Source organism: Antedon mediterranea, chromosome 4 (assembly GCF_964355755.1).
Source record: "Antedon mediterranea chromosome 4, ecAntMedi1.1, whole genome shotgun sequence".
In the NCBI taxonomy this organism is placed as follows: Eukaryota; Metazoa; Echinodermata; class Crinoidea; order Comatulida; family Antedonidae; genus Antedon; species Antedon mediterranea.
The window spans coordinates 31,674,016-31,692,523 of NC_092673.1; the positions used below are offsets into that span (position 1 = coordinate 31,674,016).

An 18,508-nucleotide genomic window follows, 5' to 3' on the forward strand; every position below is an offset into this window, starting at 1 on the left:
TTATCTGTGCGCGGTATAATAGGCCTATTGGTGACTGTTGTGCATTATGCCAATTTACACATTTTCTCTTCCAGACTGGACTTCCATAACGTATAAATATGGATATTGTATACGATGATGGGACTCAATTTTAATTTAGTGGCAGAAACAACATTTATTTTAAGGGTATTGCTCGGGCCACTAGGGCAATACTCCTGGGTCCGCCTCTGAATTACTCATTGAAACTTTCAATTGCTAAAAAGTATGTGATCTATTAAAGCATCTTATAATGAAATGTAATATCATTACTTTCTTACATGTTGATTACCAAAATATCTTAGTTTTGTACATGAGTTTTGATTGATTGATTTTAAAAGTGTTTTTTTTTATCACACATAATGTAAGAAAAAAATACTTTCCCAGACCCAGTGGGGTCTGCTTACGAGAAATTCAAAAGGTAAGATTATTTGCAAATACTGTTTAAAGAGAGGAATTTGTTCAAATCCATATTCCTTTTTATTTTTCAGATTGGTGCCATTTTATAAAATGGCAGACATTGATATGGCAAAAATTGCTATTACAGGTCAAACATTCTTGTATTTGAAATCTAATGTTGGTAAATGCTATGAAGGTATCAAGTATCTGTGGCTACGGTTCTGTCTCTTCGATCATTTAGATTTAGGGGACATCACCCGAAGAGACCACACATCACATGATTTATTTAATTTGTTAGAAAACAAAGGCCTTATCACTCCTAACAATGTTAAAATTCTCTTTGAAATTGCCGAACTATCACAATTGAAGGAAGCTGTAGATCTTGTCAGTCAGTATATGAAAGACAATGTGCAGAGTACTGATGGTTATCAACAGTTGTCACCATATAGGAGAACCCTGTTTAAGGCATTGAAACAAGTTGACCCAGATACCTACTTGCGGATTATTGCTTTCTATGAGCTAAAGAACTTTAATTTCCAGTCTATATGGGATGTAGTACTTAAACTTGAGATTAATTCAAGTTTAGACAGCACACCAGGCAAAATAAGGAACTTTGCTAAATGCCTTGAACAGCGTGCACAAAATGTTTTGCTAAATAGAGGTATGTAGATCTCTGAAGTTTCTTTTGAGGTCCTATTCTTTATTTATATTAGAAATTCTATTTTTATATAATTGAATGTTTTGGTTATTAATGATGAATAAACATATCTCAAATTCGTGATACCAAATCATCCTTGAGTCACATTATCAAAATGTTATTATTTATATTAAGCAAGTAAAGTACATAAACCATTTTGGAAATCTGCAGTTTAATTGGATTGTTAAATTTGCTATTATCGAAATAATGATAATTCAAAATAGAGTAGTATCAGTTTCAAGTTTTTTTTTATGCCCAAGTGATTTTATTGCTCAGCTGTTGTAACAATATCCCCTTACTACATTTTATAATTATATTCAGTTTTGTTAACAAAAATCAATACATAATTTTTTGGAAGGTGCAATGATTTCGTTGAATTTCAACTCCGAGACTAATCTGAGTTTGCTTAATGAATGTGCTGAATCTTTTGGGCAAGAAAGTGGATTGGACCAAAGTTTTTCATTGTCATCTGTCAAGTGCAATGGAGTTGGAATCACCGATCCAAATTCATCACTATTTTTTCGACTGCAAACAAATAAACGAAAAGCTTTAAAAAAGCTAATGAAGATGCATTTGAGTGACAAGCTGATTGAGGGTTTGGCAGACATTTTAAATACCAAAAGACGAAAGTTTTCGAAAAACTGGAAGACCTACATTGACTTGGAAAAGTACAAAGAAGCTTTGAAGGAACTAAAGCATAAAGGTATAATGTAATGGAAGATAACATTTTGAGATAAACCATTAGGTGATATGTAGAAAAAAAAGTAAAATGAAATAGGAGTGTTTCTACTAATTCTATTCTCTTATGTTATTTATGAGGCAACGTTTTTTAGGAAAATAAAAAAATCAAAATGATGACATATTTGTTTTTGTCACAATTAGAAGGTTTATTAAAAATTAAATACAGGATTTTTTTTTTCTTGCAGATTATACTGCAGGACAGGAAAGCAATCATGGTAATTTGTAATTTTCAATTGCTCCATGTTTATTTTATTATATTATTATTTATATTATATTATTATTATTTTAAGAATGTATTTACAAAGGTTTTTGTTAGTTGAGATAGGCAATGGGGGTATCAAATGGTAAAAAAAGTGAAATCTATGAGAACTAGGTATGTACTTGGTAAAACGAGTGTTTATAAGCTTGACCATGGTTTAGAACAATTATTGAAGGCTGAGATGCCTCACAAATACGATCAATACTCGGGATATTCGTAAAGACCAGTACATAGGTCTCATGCCAAATACATTTTTTACCCATTTTCTACTACTCCACATTACTTAATTGATTAATTAATTTTTTTTGTGTGTCTTCCAACATATTTATGGATTAGCCTCTACCTGATGGACCACCTTTCTTCCAGGGAGATGACATCTTCCTGCTTTTTTAAAGCAATATTTATTCTATCAGAAATTTTAAACTAAGCTTTGATTATTCATGTTAAGTACTGTAGTAACTGTTACTTAAAAACTTTATTTTCCAATTTAGGCGTGCAATTAGTAGTAATTCTTGTAAAGAAAGAAGATTCTGCCAATGGCAGCAAACAGCCAAATGCTCTGAAGCTCCTTTTCAAATTAATGGACAAACAGAAAGAGTGGAGTACGGAAGCTGTTGATGAAGTTCATGGAACAATAACAAAGCTTACTGCTTATTTTAAAGAAAAACATCTACTATTTCAGAAGGTAGAAACTGGAAGTATAGTGTTGCATCTCATGTCACATGACACTAAAGCGTTGAAAGAGCTGTGGAAAATGTATTGTGATAAAACTCTGCATAAAGAATTGGCAAAGATATTAGCAGTTCACTACCAATCGATTGACATTACAATTAATGGATCAAATTACAAAAATGCACTAAAAAAACTGGAAGAATTTGGTAAGAAATTTTACTTTCTTGTAAAGTGTAAAAGAAGAACTGAAATGATATTAAAATACATGTTTATTAGGTATTATTATACAAACAATGAATGTTTTGCATTCATTGAACGGACAGAATATTTCATGAATTGAAAGATTGATTCATTCATTCATCAATCATTCAACTCATAACAATATTATACATACATATATACCTTTATTCTTATTGAAATAAAACTATAAAGATATTTTAACAGATAAAGATCGTACAGCAAAACAAATTAAGAGATCATCAAGTCCAGATCCAGGTAATTTATAATCATATTTGTGTATTTTTTCTATGCATGTATGAACTTACAAATAACTTGTTGTATGTTTGAAAAACAAAACAGAAAGTATGAAGTTTACATAATCGCTTTTTAATTAATTGTACATCAGTCAGTAATCAGTCATTTGTCGTTTTGTATATTTTAAATTGTATTGGCTTTTTCTGTGTTACTAACCTGAGAAAACAGAATAGTACATTTCTCTATGCAGGATCCTTGCCATCATTTATGCTATGAAACTATATTTATAAAGGATGAGTAAATAAATGTGAATTGAATTTAATTTAATTAATTTTTAGCAATTTTATGTCAACATGAATTTCCTTTTGGACAAATAAAATGAACTATGAACTATAATGATACATTGTGATAATGATAATAATATTGAGCGCTTCTAAACTAAATTTGACTGTACATTAGTATTGGTATGGTCGCCTGTGCGGTATTTAAATAAATTACGCCTATTATTCTTCAAAATCCCACCATAGAAACCATTGGAATTGTTTATCACTGTGTGAGATCTAAAAGAGTGCTTTCTCTGACCTTCCCTCCTCATAATCTGAATTTGCTTTATCCTACCATAACACATTTTTATATACTTTACACACAATTTATTTAATTTTTATTGTATAACTCACTCTTTTTAATAGATGAATCTTCGGCATCAAAACAATTCAGACATTCAAAGGACTTTGAAGGTATGTTTTGTTCTAGCAAAGTAAGACATCTTCACCACACAGTAAACCTGATTAAACAAACAAATTGCAATACGTCAGCAAGGAATTTAGTCAGTATAATGTGATTGAAATCATTTGAAAGGGTGAAAATCATTAGGAGTAGCATAATTGAGATGAGCAAATAATATTGCACAAATGAAAGGTTCTTTGTTTTTATGCATTCATTATGTTTAAACCTAATAGATGAAACTTCTTCTGAAAGTGGACATTCTGTATTATCCGATATGGATTATGAAAGTGTTGGATCTGATAGTGGTAAGTTCTCAATATATGCATGCGCAACAAAGATCAAATTGATACACTATTCTTTCACTAATACATTCACAATGTGGAAACTTCAGAAATATACACTATTGTGTCAAAGACAAATAACTAATATAACTAATATAATATAACAAATATAACTAATATATAGTATAATGCATTACTTTCTTGTTATTGGAATTGGATTGAAAAGGGATTGGATTTGGTTTGCATTCTGTACCTGATTTTTTAAATCCATAGACATAAAGTAAACATATAAAACAATATTTATATTTATCTAAAGTTTATTGAAAATTGAGATACAAATAAACAATTTGCATATAATGGTAATTTCTTTAATATTTCTACTATTATTTACACTGTATGTATTCACATTTATCGTAAGAATCAGCTGCTTTGACAATTTCTGTATTTTCGTTTTGTTTTAAATTTAACCCACATTCTTTTGCATAAAAAATATATATCATACGTTTTTGTTTCTTTTGTTCCACAAATAGACCCTGAAATAACAAAAGGACAATTTGAAGAAGAATTTAAATCCATTGAAGGTAGGTTTAAATATGAGTTTGTGCAACTAACCAATAACCATTATTAAAGCAATATATCGAAAGTTCTATTTGATTTTTTTTAAACAGGTTCAATAAGCTTCTATGAAAGTCGTAGAAAAGAAGTTGAAGAAGAACTTTCTTCAGCTTTAGGTGAGTCCTCATTCAATAATTTAATAGAGACTAAATCACAATTGTAATAAAGAAAATCAATTAAAATGCTTATTTAAATGCTTAATTAATTTTATTATCTCTTTTTATTAGGTTTTCTAAAAATTTATGAATCCCTTAAAGAAGAACATTTAAGTAAAGGTATGTTAAACACTATTTATATTTGTCTAGTCACATTATTATCACGAAATGGTGACCCAAATTACATGGTACATAGGTATGAAAAAAATGTCAGATGTTACTATTAAAATGTACTGTATATAAGGCAACCACAGATATATATGAGCATAATCTCTAAAACATTCTATATGATTTTAATTATTAGTTCATGGACAATCATACTCTGAAATATCTGTAAGAGAACTTGAAAAAGAACTCAAATCCATTGAAGGTAGGTTCATGTAAATAACAATAGTCTGTAATCACAATATTAACCATTAAAACAATTGTTATTAAAGCCATACTTGTTTTAACAGGTTCGTTAAATTTCTATGCATGGCAAAAAAAAAAAGCAGAAGAGGAACTTGCTGAAACGTTAGGTGAGCAATTATATGACAATAATGATTTCATAATTTCATCATTGTGAATCGGATTATGTAAAAGACTAGGACACAGTGGAGTTTGGATTTTAGTCATGCAACAGGGAAATTTAAGGCCGTGTTTCCGCAGCCAAAACAAAGTTATCGGTTAATTTGTTAACCAATAAAGTGCGCATGATCAGTCATTACCAAACAACCAGATACCCAATCAGATCGCAACAATTTGTTCTCCAGGTTAAACATTATCGCATTTATCCGATAATTATCTGATTTGAATGAGATAATTATAGGTTAATTTTTCTCGAGTGGAATTGTTTAAGCCCCGTTTCCACAGGCAATTTATCGGTTAATTTAAATGGTTTAATGTTCTATTTGCCATATTTTTATAAGGTTTACTAATACGTTTTGAATCGCTGAAAGAAGAACATGAAGAGGTTAAACGTAAAGGTAGGTCACTATTTATTTATAGCAGTAATATTTTTATTTGCTGTGAAAGCACTTATAATATGCTGTATTTGATTTCTTTGACTAGGTGCAGGAGACTTTGAAATGCAGGAAGAAGTAGTACTTGAACCATCTAAAGGTTGGTGTCAAAGAAATACGTTCCTTTATTTTGTAACATACCAGAGTGTATCTTTGCCATTTGGCTACTTATCATGTATTTATTGCATTTATGTTGTAACACTAGAAAAGCATAATTGTTTTAAATTGTTTGTATGATTTTGTTTCAATAATGGGAACTATACAAAAAGTGGAATCATTGGGAACAAGGCCATATATATAATATACATGGCTACAGTCGCGAGCTCAAATTTGAGTTAGAGTTTACCGACCGACCATCCGACCGACATAGTGCGACATGCGACTAAAAGCAAAATTATAAATTAAATAGACTCAATTTAAAATTCTTATAAAATACATTAAAAATATGATAAAACATACAAATATTGCAACATTTAAAATACCGAATTGGATGCAAAGTAGAGACATTATATGCCGCTCTCTACAGGCTGGTTTTCGGTGTCGCATTATTTATTGGCCTATTACGATACGACTCTTCCCTGATGTAACAAACTTGCTATTAAATACATAAATAGAATTATAAACAAATGATTGTCGGCAACATTTAGTTTTTTTTGTTCAGAGTGATCAGTCTACCAGTTTGGCTAAGCTAAAAGAATTTATTTAGAGGGTGATCGGAATCTTGACAAATTTTATTTACAGTTTTTACGATACGTCCCTTTCATGACGTGAAATAAGAGGTTCAAGGCTAATACCGATGATTTTACTGTACCCATTTTAGCTAGTTTGATTTTTTCCCTTTGAGTTAGATTCGAGAACCAGGCAATAGAGCCGAATAAAAGAACACTTCTGATAACGCTATCAAATAAAGGTTAAGAATTTCACAAGTGATATTGAAGGTTTTAAATTTTCGGAGGAAAAACATTCTCTGACTTGCTCTTTTGGTTATGATAATGTGTTGGCTTCCCAGTTAAGGTTTTTATCAAGCATAACGCCAAGATACTTAAATTCCTCGACCATTTCAATATTTTGTTCATTGATAGTATTGGCAATTGGAAGTATTCTTTTTGAGCGTCTAAAGTAAAAAATGATCTCGTTAGTTTTAACAGGTCAGTCTAATAACCGAAAACGACCATAAACAATAAAAAAACAACCGAAAACAAAAATTTTAAAAATCTAAATACAGAAAACAAACTTGTATAATTTGTTTTAATGTCGCCCTCTACGTGTTTGTTTCTAAAGCTAAGACCATATGTGCCGGCTTAGCGCACCTGCCGCCGCATTTGAATAGTATTTTAGCACACGAATGACTCGTTAGGTATACGTAGTTCTAGTGGACGAATCACTATACATTCGTCATATCATGCAAGGGATTGTATCGTGCGATGCTGGTGCATTTACAGTTGTTGTAAGTAGCTAAGTTCATAATAATGTATTACGATATACCGACTTAACTTAACCTAAAATTGATCTTGATAGATTACTACTGTACGTTGTTATCTTAGTACATATAGGCCTATTATTTATGATAGCTTTCTCGCCGGCATTGGCTGGTGTGGTACTGTTTGTAGGTAACACTTCACATAGCCAGGATTTGCGTATTGTTTGCCCGATGGGCTTGGCTCCCGTGCTCTATTATTATTATTGTTATTGTTTCAGTTACCATATAACCGCTTTACATATTAAATTGTACGGATCCAAAGTGCTGTGTTCGTGTTGTATTATAACCGGTGTGGTTATCTGTCTGGATAGCGGGCAGCCGGTATCCGTGAGGCCAGAACAGTAAAACAACTATTTGTACATCGCATGAGAACCTCAGTGGAGATGTCTTCGAAAAAAAAAGCAGTAGAGCAAGTTCACGACGCTTATCCGTGTATTCGCAGCTCGCATTGACAGCCGCAGAGGCTCGGGCAGACGCTGCAATGAAGAAGGCACGCCTAAACTATACAAAAGAAAAAAGCAAAGTCCAAGTAGAAGCAGCGAAGGCCAAGGCGGCATACCAATCGTTGCTGGATGAAGAGGCTGCTGCAGCTGCAGAGGCTAGGTCAAAGGTGCTTGACCAAGAGCTTCTCGAACTCAATGTGGATGACTTCAGTGACGATTCCTTGGATGGTGTTCCTGCAGTTGAGCGTAACCGTCTCGTAGAACAATACTTAAAAAGCCTTCCTAACCAGACCAAACCGACTCATTCGACACCTAAGATGGCAGAGGCAAAAGCAGTTATTGGAGAAACCAAACTCGACTCATCAAAGGGGGACGTTTCTGACTTTCTTCAAGGCATGATGCATATATACGCTCGTCGGGATCTCGTCACGGCTTGTATACCAAACTTCGACGACCAACCTGAAAGTTTCCGGGCATGGAAGTTATCGTTCCAGAACGCAATCCAGGATATTCCTGTGACGCCATCGGAACAGATTGACCTCATTCTAAAGTATACTGGACCTGAATCAACCGAGATCGTACGGAGTGCAAGGGCTTTTCACATTTCCAACCCAGCTAAGGGATTGTCTGTTGTATGGGATCGGCTAGAAGAAAAGTATGGTACTCCCGAAATAGTAACTACAGCTCTAATTAATAAGCTGCTTAATTTTCCAGATATACCGAAAAGTCAGTACGAGCAACTGAGGAGGTTTGGAGATGCTATCCAAATGGTACAGCAAGCAAGAATTGATGGTGGTCTTCCCGGACTTGACTATTTAGATACATTTCTAGGCGTCAATCCTCTGGTGTCAAAGATGTCACGAGATCTTCAGGAGAAGTGGCGTTCTCGAGCCTTCCGTTACAAGCAAGACTCGGATGGTAAATTCCCACCATTTTCATTTTTCTCCAAGTTTGTTACAGAAGTGGCTAAAGAACGAAACGACAGGAGCCTGATGCTCTCCGACGCCGTGGAACAGGGGAAACAGAGTAACCCGAAAAGATCGACTACGCCCAAAGCTACCTACCATGCTAATATCCTGGCTAAGTTGACAGGTGTTGACAAAACCAACGATACCGACGTCGATGTCGAGACGAAGTGTCCCATTCACAAGACTCCTCATCATCTGTTGCGTGATTGTAGAGCTTTCCTCAAGATGTCTACCGATGTGAAACGAGCACTACTGAGAGAATTGGGGTATTGCCTCCGGTGCATCGCATCTACTTCACACGTAGCTAGGCAGTGTAAAGCCGACATCGAATGTTTATTGTGTGGTAGCAAACGGCACCTGGACGCCCTGCATGCAGATAAGCCGAATACAGAAACCAGCCAGCAAAGCGGGGAGCAAGTCAACATTCCTACTGATGATAAAGGCGCCCAAGGCAACGTTTTCGCTAATAAGTGCACCAAGATATGCCACAACGTGCCGACAGCAAGGTCCTGTTCCAAGATATTTTTGGCTTGTGTGTATTTGAAGGGCATGCCTGAGACGGCTATTACCACTTATATTGTCTTGGACGAGCAGAGTAACAGGTCACTCACTAGGTCTAAGCTGTTCGACTTGATGAAGATCGATGGAGCGCCAGTTCCATACACACTTAAGACTTGTTCGGGCGTTACAAGCACATCTGGTCGTCGTCTCACTGGACTCGTCATCGAATCGAATAGTGGTGTATGTATACCTGCTCCGCCGTTAATCGAATGCAACGTCATTCCTGATTGTAAGACGGAGATACCTACTCCAGAGGTAGCTGAATGTCATCCGCATCTGAAGTCCATTGCTAAGGAAATCCCAAATCTCGACCCTGACGCAGACATATTAATCCTCCTGGGACGTGACATACCGCAAGTTCATAAAGTGCGTGAAGTGCGTAACGGCCGAGATGCTGCTCCGTGGGGCCAGCGATTGGACCTCGGATGGGTGGTAATGGTAGAAGTCTGCGTAGGGAAATCACATCATAGCACCAACATTAACACGTTTCAAACCCACACCATGCCTACTGGACGACCTTCATGTTTCAACCCTTGTACTAACCTCTTCGGAATTTCTCATCATCCACCTGTATATTCAGACCATGTAGGGTGCGACGTCTTCAACCTCTCAAAACATGACAATAAGATTGGTAGCTCTACGGAAGATAGGCAGTTCTTGAAGGTAATGGAATCTGGGTTTGTGAAAGGCGTTACAGGCAACTGGGTAGCACCACTTCCATTCCGTTCGTCAAGGCCTACGTTACCCGACAACCGACGTACCTTGCTGAAGTCCTTTTCACGAAAGCCTAAGATGAAACAGCAATATCTTCAGTTTATGACTACTATGTAGGTAAAGGGTCATGCGGAGCAAGTTATTACAGGTTGCTTACCCAAAGAACGATGGTACCTCCCACATTTCGGAGTGTACCACCCGAAAAAGTCGGACAAAATCCGCGTCGTGTTCGACTCAAGTGCTAAATATCGGGGTGTATCGCTAAACAGTGTGCTGATAACCGGACCCGACCTCGTCAACAGCCTAATCGGCGTTCTAATTTGGTCTCGAGAAGATACAGTTGCCTTTATAGCAGATATAGAGCAAATGTTTCATTCTTTCCATGTGAAGGAACAGCATCGTGATTACTTGAGATTCCTGTGGTTTAGGAATAACGACCCGGAAAGTGATATTGTGGATTACAGAATGAAGGTTCATATATTTGGAAACGCACCGTCGCCTGCTGTTGCCACATTCGGATTGCGCAAAACTGCTCAAGTTGCATCAGAAAGGTTTGGCGAAGATGCTCGAAAGTTTGTGGAACACAATTTCTACGTTGAAGACGGCCTGAAGTCCCTCCCAACTCCAACAGATGCTATTGACTTGTTGAAACGTACACAGTCGATGTTGTTAACCGGTCAGTTGAGACTCCACAAAATTGCATCTAATAGCCTCGAGGTGATGAATGCGTTTCCAGGCGAAGACCACGCTGGAGATCTACGGGATCTCGACTTTCCATCACAAGAACCTCCCATTCAAAGGTCACTGGGAGTGTATTGGGACATTAAGCGTGATGACTTCACCTTCAAGATTAGTCCAGTCGAGCGACCCTTCACCAAACGAGGAGCATTAGCCGAAATCAACAGCATCTACGACCCTTTTGGCATTGCCGCACCAGTTTTAATTGAAGGTAAATGGCTGTTGCGTGAGATGACAAGGGATAGTTCACTTGATTGGGATGATCCCTTACCAGAGCAAACACTATCTACATGGCGCAACTGTCTGCTTTTGTTACCTACCCTGTCGGAGGTGCGCATCCCTCGTGCATATACACCTGTTCCTACTACTGAAGCGACCAGGCGGGAACTACACACGTTCGTTGATGCTTCCACCCAAGCTATCGGTGCTGTCAGCTATCTCCGGGTTTCCGACAAAAGTAGAAACGTCTACGTAAGCTTTGTTTTCGGGAAGGCGAAGTTAGCACCCAAACAAGCAACAACGGTGCCGAGGCTCGAACTGTGCGCCGCAGTGTTAGGTGCTGGCATAGCAGAGCTCATTGCAGACGAACTAGACCTGAAACTGGACAGGATGGTTTTTTACTCGGACAGCCGTGTGGTACTTGGATATATTTCAAATCAAACAAGAAGATTTTATGTATATGTTAGCAACAGAGTAGAACGTATTCTCAGAACCACACAACCAGCCCAATGGCGATACATCGAATCCGGGAAAAATCCAGCCGATCTTGCTTCGAGAGGCATTTCTGCCTCAGATCCGACGTTGTCGGAATGGATGATTGGTCCTGCGTTTCTCCGTAACCAGTATCTTCACTTGAATTCAGCCGACGAATATCCAGTCCTAGAAGAAGATCCCGAAGTTCGGCCAGTGGTTCACACGTACGCTACGGTGGCCAAACCTAAAGTCACCACGATTGGATCGGAGCGATTTCAAAGGTTCTCTGATTGGTTCAGACTTTTACGAGCAGTTTCTAACTTGGTTCATATAACACGTTCATTTTCCCACAGACATACCAAACCAGATGGGTGCAAAGGTTGGCACATATGTGCATCATCTACGACACTGGATGACTCAAGCCGAATTGTTATAGGCGCCAGCCAACGCGCTGTCTTTGCAGATGAGCTGGAGTTTCTGGAGAGTGGTAATCCGCTGCCTAAGTCAAGTGCACTCATCAAGTTGGACCCTTTCATAGACGAAAATGGACTTCTCCGAGTTGGCGGTCGTCTTAAGAACGGTGGGATGGGAGAGCTGGACACACACCCGATAATTATACCAGGGTCACATCACGTGTCCGACTTAATCATTCAATATTACCATGCACAAGTCCAACATCAGGGAAAGCATTTCACGCGAGGAGCTATTAGAAGTGCTGGATACTGGATTGTGGCGGAGAAACGAAGGGTCGACAGTATCATTAGCAAGTGTATCAAGTGCCGGAAGCGTAGAGGCAAGGAACTGGGTCAAAAGATGGCGGACTTGCCAGCTGAGCGCTTGTCCATGGCCCCTCCTTTTACGTACGTTGGCCTAGATGTATTTGGACCATGGATAGTGTCATCACGTAAAACGAGAGGAGGTATGGCGAGAGCAAAACGTTGGGCTGTACTGTTTACATGTATGTCTTGCCGTGCCATTCATATTGAGATTACAGAGTCTATGGACACGTCAAGCTTCATCAACGCCTTGCGGAGATTCCTTGCCATTCGTGGACCAGTAAGTCAGATTCGATCAGACTGTGGCACAAACTTCATGGGAACGTGTAACGAGATTGGTATACTTGGCACCGATGGTGGAGTCAAGAAATACCTGTGAGTGGTTGTTTAATCCTCCCCATTCCTCCCATATGGGCGGAACATGGGAAAGGATGATTTGCATATGCAGACGCATCCTAGATTCTATGTTTGCCGACTTAGGACCTATCCAGCTGTCACATGAGGTTCTGACGACACTTATGGCAGAAGTTACGGCGATTGTGAACTCAAGACCGCTTACGCCGATACCAAGTGATCCACAATCTCCTGATGTGCTAACACCAAATATGATTTTGACTCAAAAGTCTAATCACGTGAGGGCCCTCTTGGTATCCGTTTTACCAAGAACGACTTAGTTGGAAAGCAATGGCGGAGGGTGCAATACCTGGCCGATACGTTTTGGTCCAGGTGGAAGAAAGAATATCTTCCCCTTCTACACGGTAGAAGGAAATGGCATCGTGTAAGACGATGTCTGAAGGAGGGCGACCTCGTCCTAATGAAGGAAAGGGCAATTCATCGAAATAATTGGCCAATGGCAAGAGTCACAAGCACTCTTGAAAGTAGTGACAAATTGGTGAGGAAGGTGGAATTAAAAGTGAGCCGAGATGGTTCAACCAAGCTGCTTTCTAGACCAAGCCATGAACTGGTGTTACTGATTCCGGTAGAAGATATGGAGTGAAGGATTGTACGGTGTAAAATATCATGTTCATTCCTTTAAGAAGCAGAATTTTAGTTCAATAATTAATATGTTTTTCATATGTAATTTTTAAAAGTAGTGGTATACTTTGTATACCAAACGGGGAGTGTGCCGGCTTAGAGCACCTGCCGCCGTAAAGCGTGGCTCATTTGAATAGTATTTTAGCACACGAATGACTCGTTAGGTATACGTAGTTCTATTGGACGAATCACTATACATTCGTCATATCATGCAAGGGATTGTATCGTGCGATGCTGGTGCATTTACAGTTGTTGTAAGTAGCTAAGTTTATAATAATGTATTACGATATACCGACTTAACTTAACCTAAAATTGATCTTGATAGATTACTACTGTACGTTGTTATCTTAGTACATATAGGCCTATTATTTATGATAGCTTTCTCGCCGGCATTGGCTGGTGTGGTACTGTTTGTAGGTAACACTTCACATAGCCGGAATTTGCGTATTGTGTGCCCGATGGGCTTGGCTCCCGTGCTCTATTATTATTGTTATTGTTTCAGTTACCATATAACCGCTTTACATATTAAATTGTACGGATCCAAAGTGCTGTGTTCGTGTTGTATTGTAACCGGTGTGGTTATCTGTCTGGATAGCGGGCAGCCGGTATCGGTGAGGCCAGAACAGAGAACCTCAGTGGAGATGTCTTCGAAAAAAAAAGCAGTAGAGCAAGTTCACGACGCTTATCCGTGTATTCGCAGCTCGCATTGACAGCCGCAGAGGCTCGGGCAGACGCTGCAATGAAGAAGGCACGCCTAAACTATACAAAAGAAAAAAGCAAAGTCCAAGTAGAACCAGCGAAGGCCAAGGCGGCATACCAATCGTTGCTGGATGAAGAGGCTGCTGCAGCTGCAGAGGCTAGGTCAAAGGTGCTTGACCAAGAGCTTCTCGAACTCAATGTGGATGACTTCAGTGACGATTCCTTGGATGGTGTTTTTTAATGTTGCCCTCTATTGATGGGTGTTTCTAAAGACCATAACAGAGAGAAGACCATGCGCGCAAAAGCCAAGGAAGACCCTACGAAATGGTAGTGTTCACAAAATACAACTAAAAAGAGTACAAACTCAATGATAACACCGTACATTTACTTACAGAATCTGTAAACATATTTTGATTTTAGTCTTTCGATTTTTTATCCAGAAACCAACGCAGCTACTCCTCACACACACACACAGAATACAGATAATCATGATCAATTTAATCATAGATTTTCAAAAGAATATTAATATTAGGGACTAGTAAGTGTACTTAAAACAAGCTCATGATAATGACATCTGTTCAGTAAAATTACCATAGTCGAGTTATAAAATATAAAATATCATTTTTATCCTTAATCACTTGAAAATGTGCGCATAAGCAATGCTATAGGTAAAATCATGCTTTGTTTTTGAAAATCGAAAAACTAAAAACGAAATGTGTTTGTAAATGTAAGGTGTTATCATTGAAGTTGTAAGATTTTTAGTTGTATTTTGTGCACAATACCATTTCGTAGTGTCTTCCCTTGGCAACTGTGCACGCGGCCTTCTCTCTGCATGGTCTTAGCTTTAGAAATCATCAATAGAGGGCGACAAAATATTATACAAATTTGTTTTCAGTATTTAGATTTTGTAAAATTTTATTTTCGGTTTGTTTTCGGTTGTTTATAGTTGTTTTCGGTAATTAGACTGACCCGTTTTAACTGTATTTAAGGTTAGGTAAATATTACCACACCATGTGGCAAAATCAGTTATTGACTGACTATAGTTTAATTCATTATTAGGCCCATCCTTAATAGATCCAGTTATAACACTGTCATCGGCATACTTAATTTAACAGCAGCAAATTTAATTTTAAACTCATTTGTATATATGCTGAACAGAAAATTAACTTAATATTAAATTGCACAAAAAATCTATTTGAACAAATGGACAACCTGACTTTTGGATGAAACACCTTAAATCACCGTTGAATGCCAACAATTTACAATTTAAATGTCAAGGCTAAGTAGTGTTTTAGTATTCATTAAATTAAAATAACTTTTTTAATTTTTTTACAAATTTATATTTTGATACTAAGGTCAACTAAAAAAGTATGAAAAGCTTAAAGAAGAACTTCAAAGAAATCTTGATTCAAGGAAAGAACGTAAGTTTAAAGACTTGTTGTCCCTCTGAAAAAAAATGATTCACTTTGAGCAAAAATAGGTGAAACAGGTGATAGCTTTTTCTATCCAAAATGTTTTGTTGTTGTTAAAATATACTAAAATATACTAAAATATAGGCCTATACAGATATTAGTATCTAAAATCTACCTTGGGTTGTTTATTAGTAATTACTTATTTTCCATAAATTCAAAATGGCTGCCATTTGAAAAATTTTCCTTAATTTTCTCTTTAACCACTAAGTTTGTTGTAAAGAATGTTTTAAACACATACAAACATTATCCTTAAAATTCAGAATAACTAATTTAATTTTGCCTTTGAGTCTAGGTCAAAGGTCAATTTATTACACTATACACAATTATTTTATATCTTAGTATTAAGAATGTATTAGGTACAAATATAAATGTGGCCTTAAAGCTTTAAAATAACATTTAATCTGTGCTTTCTTCTGGAGATACAATGTTAAAGGTCAAAGGCTTAAATGACCCCCACACTTTTTTTTTAATTATTGAATAAGCCATTTTAATGTTACAATAGTTAATCACTTTGACAAAAAAATTGATGGAAACGAAAAATTATTTAACCTAATAAAATCATAATTTAAAAAAAGAGTAGTAAACTGGAAGCCCATTTTCTGAAATTCAATGGGTTTGTATTTGATTTACTGTTTTTAATTTTTTTAAGCTAAATCATTATTTTTTTAATAACCTAATTAAAACTACAAAGGGACTACAGAAAGGGATGTGATATCCATTATAATATCCAAAGAATTTAGATTTTCACTCCGATGAAGTACATGGTGACTGAGTTGTTCCATCCAACCCAATATATTTATAGAAAAGACAACTTCAAAGAAGGGACACAGACAAGGCTATCAAGTTGTTTGATAGCCTTGCATACCAGACTAATGAAAGTGGTCTATTCTGTTGGCCAGGGAAAGATTAACAAAAATCAGGAGACACCTCATCTTGTGATTAAGTTCTGGACATGGGCACAAGTTTGAGCATTGAAGTAGTGAAGGGAAAAACAGGTTAAAAGCAACAAAATACAGTACATGGGATATGAGAGGTCTACACTACGTACATTTTTTTATATCTTTATGTATGCCTACCTATATCCAGTGAACAAAAAAATCGATGTTACGTTATCATATGGCTAGTCAAAGTTAAACAGTACAGTAGTTTTTTTCATTTCCTCCTTCAAAATTATACAAATTTCAAGAGGCGCGCACCACGCTTCTACGTGTCCAATTTTCTTTCAAGACTTGTATCCTTTTGCTCAAATCATTTTCTTCCGAAATTGTCATCTTCATGTTTAATTTTGATAATGTCATCATACAAAAAATTAGAACATATGTGAGTTCCGTAATTTCACCTATGCTACAGTACGCTGTATATAGATATATAGTATACAGTATACTGACAGTAAATAATATTCTATATGACACATAATTGGCACAACTCAGCACTAGTGTATAATGCATCAGGTCATAGGATGGCACACGTCAACATTTTCAATCGTATTTTAACGTACGTGCATCGTTTTGTGACGAATTAAATTATAGTTATTAATTTACTGTATTTTTGTTGTTGTTCTCATACATTCTTACAGAGTTGATAGAAAAATATCTCCTTACACAACAGCAGCGCTACATATTTACACCACAACTTCAGAATCCGGGTTCCATGGTTGATGTAAAAGACATTTTCTTGGATTTGGCCATGTGGAAGAAAAAGAAAAATGAACCAATAACACTAGGTGGTATGTTAGATTTGATCAAATCCACACCTGCATGTAAGGTTCTTGTGGAAGGCGAAGCTGGCACAGGTAAAACAACCTTATTAAGGTACTTGGCATATAACACTACTAAGCATTCAATTAAAGCTTTTGAAGGTAAAATTGTATTTCTGTTGAACATAAGAGAGTTAGATGTAAATGATAACATCTTTGATTTGGTTGTAAAGCAACTGGATATGGAAGACTTTAGTATGAAAACCAATCTTCCACAAGATTCAAAGTCAATTGAACAGTTCATAGTAAAGCATGATGATAAAATGGTCTTGATGTTAGATGGGTTAGATGAATTAAGGTTTAAGAATACAAGCTTGATTAGACTTTTCAGAAAGGAAAACTTAGGAAAGAGTGTTGTGATACTTACATCAAGATCAGGGAATCTTAATGAATTCACAAAAGTAAGTGATTTACATGTTAGAGTTAGTGGATTTAAGGAATATGCTATGGGAATGTATATTGACAAATACTTTGAGTATCAACCACAATTGGGATTATCCCTGAGAAAGAAATTGGGTATTGGCAAACAGGTTTGGGATCGTAGACATGCAGAAGTTTATTCAGTGTGCAAGAATCCACTGTTTCTTTATTCAATTTGTATTGTGTGGGAAGACATGCAAAGTCTTCCTCGGAATAAAACTGACAGTGTTAAAGAAATTATTCGCAATATTTTGAATCAGTTTAACAAACAAGGAAATGAAAAAAGAATGATTTCTAAATTTGAGGATATTCCAGTGGAATATGCAAATGCTATGATTTTGTTAGGAAAGTGCATGTATAACAGCTTGAGAGTAAATCAACTTTCAATAAACAAAAAAGACCTACAAGCCAATGACGCTACAGTTGACTTGGCTGTGAAACTAGGATTTGTTTATAAAGATTTGGCAGTTAGTAAATCTAACTTTGAAGTGTGTTACATGCCTTTTCACAAGTTGATTGCAGAGGCATTAGTAGGATTTTATTTGTGTAAACTATGTGAAGTAGAAGGTAGGGAGAATGATCAAGGACAATTACTAACCCCATTGGATGATGGTGATTGGGAGGTGATCAAAGAAAGTGAACATTTAGAGGAGGCAAGAGATTTTGCAATTGGTTTTCTTGGTTCTGATGCTGGTATGTTATTAAAGCATTTGATTTC

The 18,508-nt window shown here is 36.5% G+C and overlaps 2 protein-coding genes and 2 long non-coding RNA genes across 4 annotated transcripts; all 4 read left to right on the forward strand.

Annotated features, from left to right (window-relative positions):
* Positions 1–563: 563 nt before the first annotated feature.
* LOC140047779 (uncharacterized) lies at positions 564–2,729 on the forward strand. The gene is made up of 4 exons (XM_072092813.1): positions 564–1,075; positions 1,470–1,814; positions 2,038–2,074; positions 2,603–2,729. The coding sequence occupies exons 1-4, from the start codon at positions 811–813 to the stop codon at positions 2,727–2,729; spliced, it is 774 nt and encodes a 257-aa protein (XP_071948914.1). The 5' UTR covers positions 564–810.
* Positions 2,730–2,961: 232 nt separating this feature from the next.
* LOC140046358 (uncharacterized) lies at positions 2,962–4,826 on the forward strand. The gene is made up of 5 exons (XR_011844766.1): positions 2,962–2,989; positions 3,228–3,278; positions 3,947–3,994; positions 4,217–4,288; positions 4,795–4,826. It is a non-coding gene; the product is annotated as an uncharacterized lncRNA (long non-coding RNA).
* LOC140046357 (uncharacterized) lies at positions 4,817–5,352 on the forward strand. Its single transcript, XR_011844765.1, has 4 exons — positions 4,817–4,845; positions 4,933–4,995; positions 5,107–5,154; positions 5,339–5,352. It is a non-coding gene; the product is annotated as an uncharacterized lncRNA (long non-coding RNA).
* A 5,215-nt stretch (positions 5,353–10,567) lies between these two features.
* On the forward strand, positions 10,568–12,787 carry LOC140047780 (uncharacterized). Its single transcript, XM_072092814.1, has one exon. The coding sequence runs from the start codon at positions 10,568–10,570 to the stop codon at positions 12,785–12,787; it is 2,220 nt and encodes a 739-aa protein (XP_071948915.1).
* The last annotated feature ends 5,721 nt before the right edge of the window (positions 12,788–18,508 follow it).

What these genes read in the sequence shown, in the direction of transcription:
- LOC140047779 (XM_072092813.1), top strand. Translation starts at nt 811, where the DNA reads ATGAAAGACAATGTGCAGAGTACTGATGGTTATCAACAGTTGTCACCA. An exon ending in AAATGTTTTGCTAAATAGAG is followed by an intron (nt 1,076 to 1,469) that starts GTATGTAGATCT and finishes ATTTTTTGGAAG; the next exon opens with GTGCAATGATTTCGTTGAAT. An exon ending in GAAGGAACTAAAGCATAAAG is followed by an intron (nt 1,815 to 2,037) that starts GTATAATGTAAT and finishes TTTTTCTTGCAG; the next exon opens with ATTATACTGCAGGACAGGAA.
- LOC140047780 (XM_072092814.1), top strand. Translation starts at nt 10,568, where the DNA reads ATGTTTCATTCTTTCCATGTGAAGGAACAGCATCGTGATTACTTGAGA.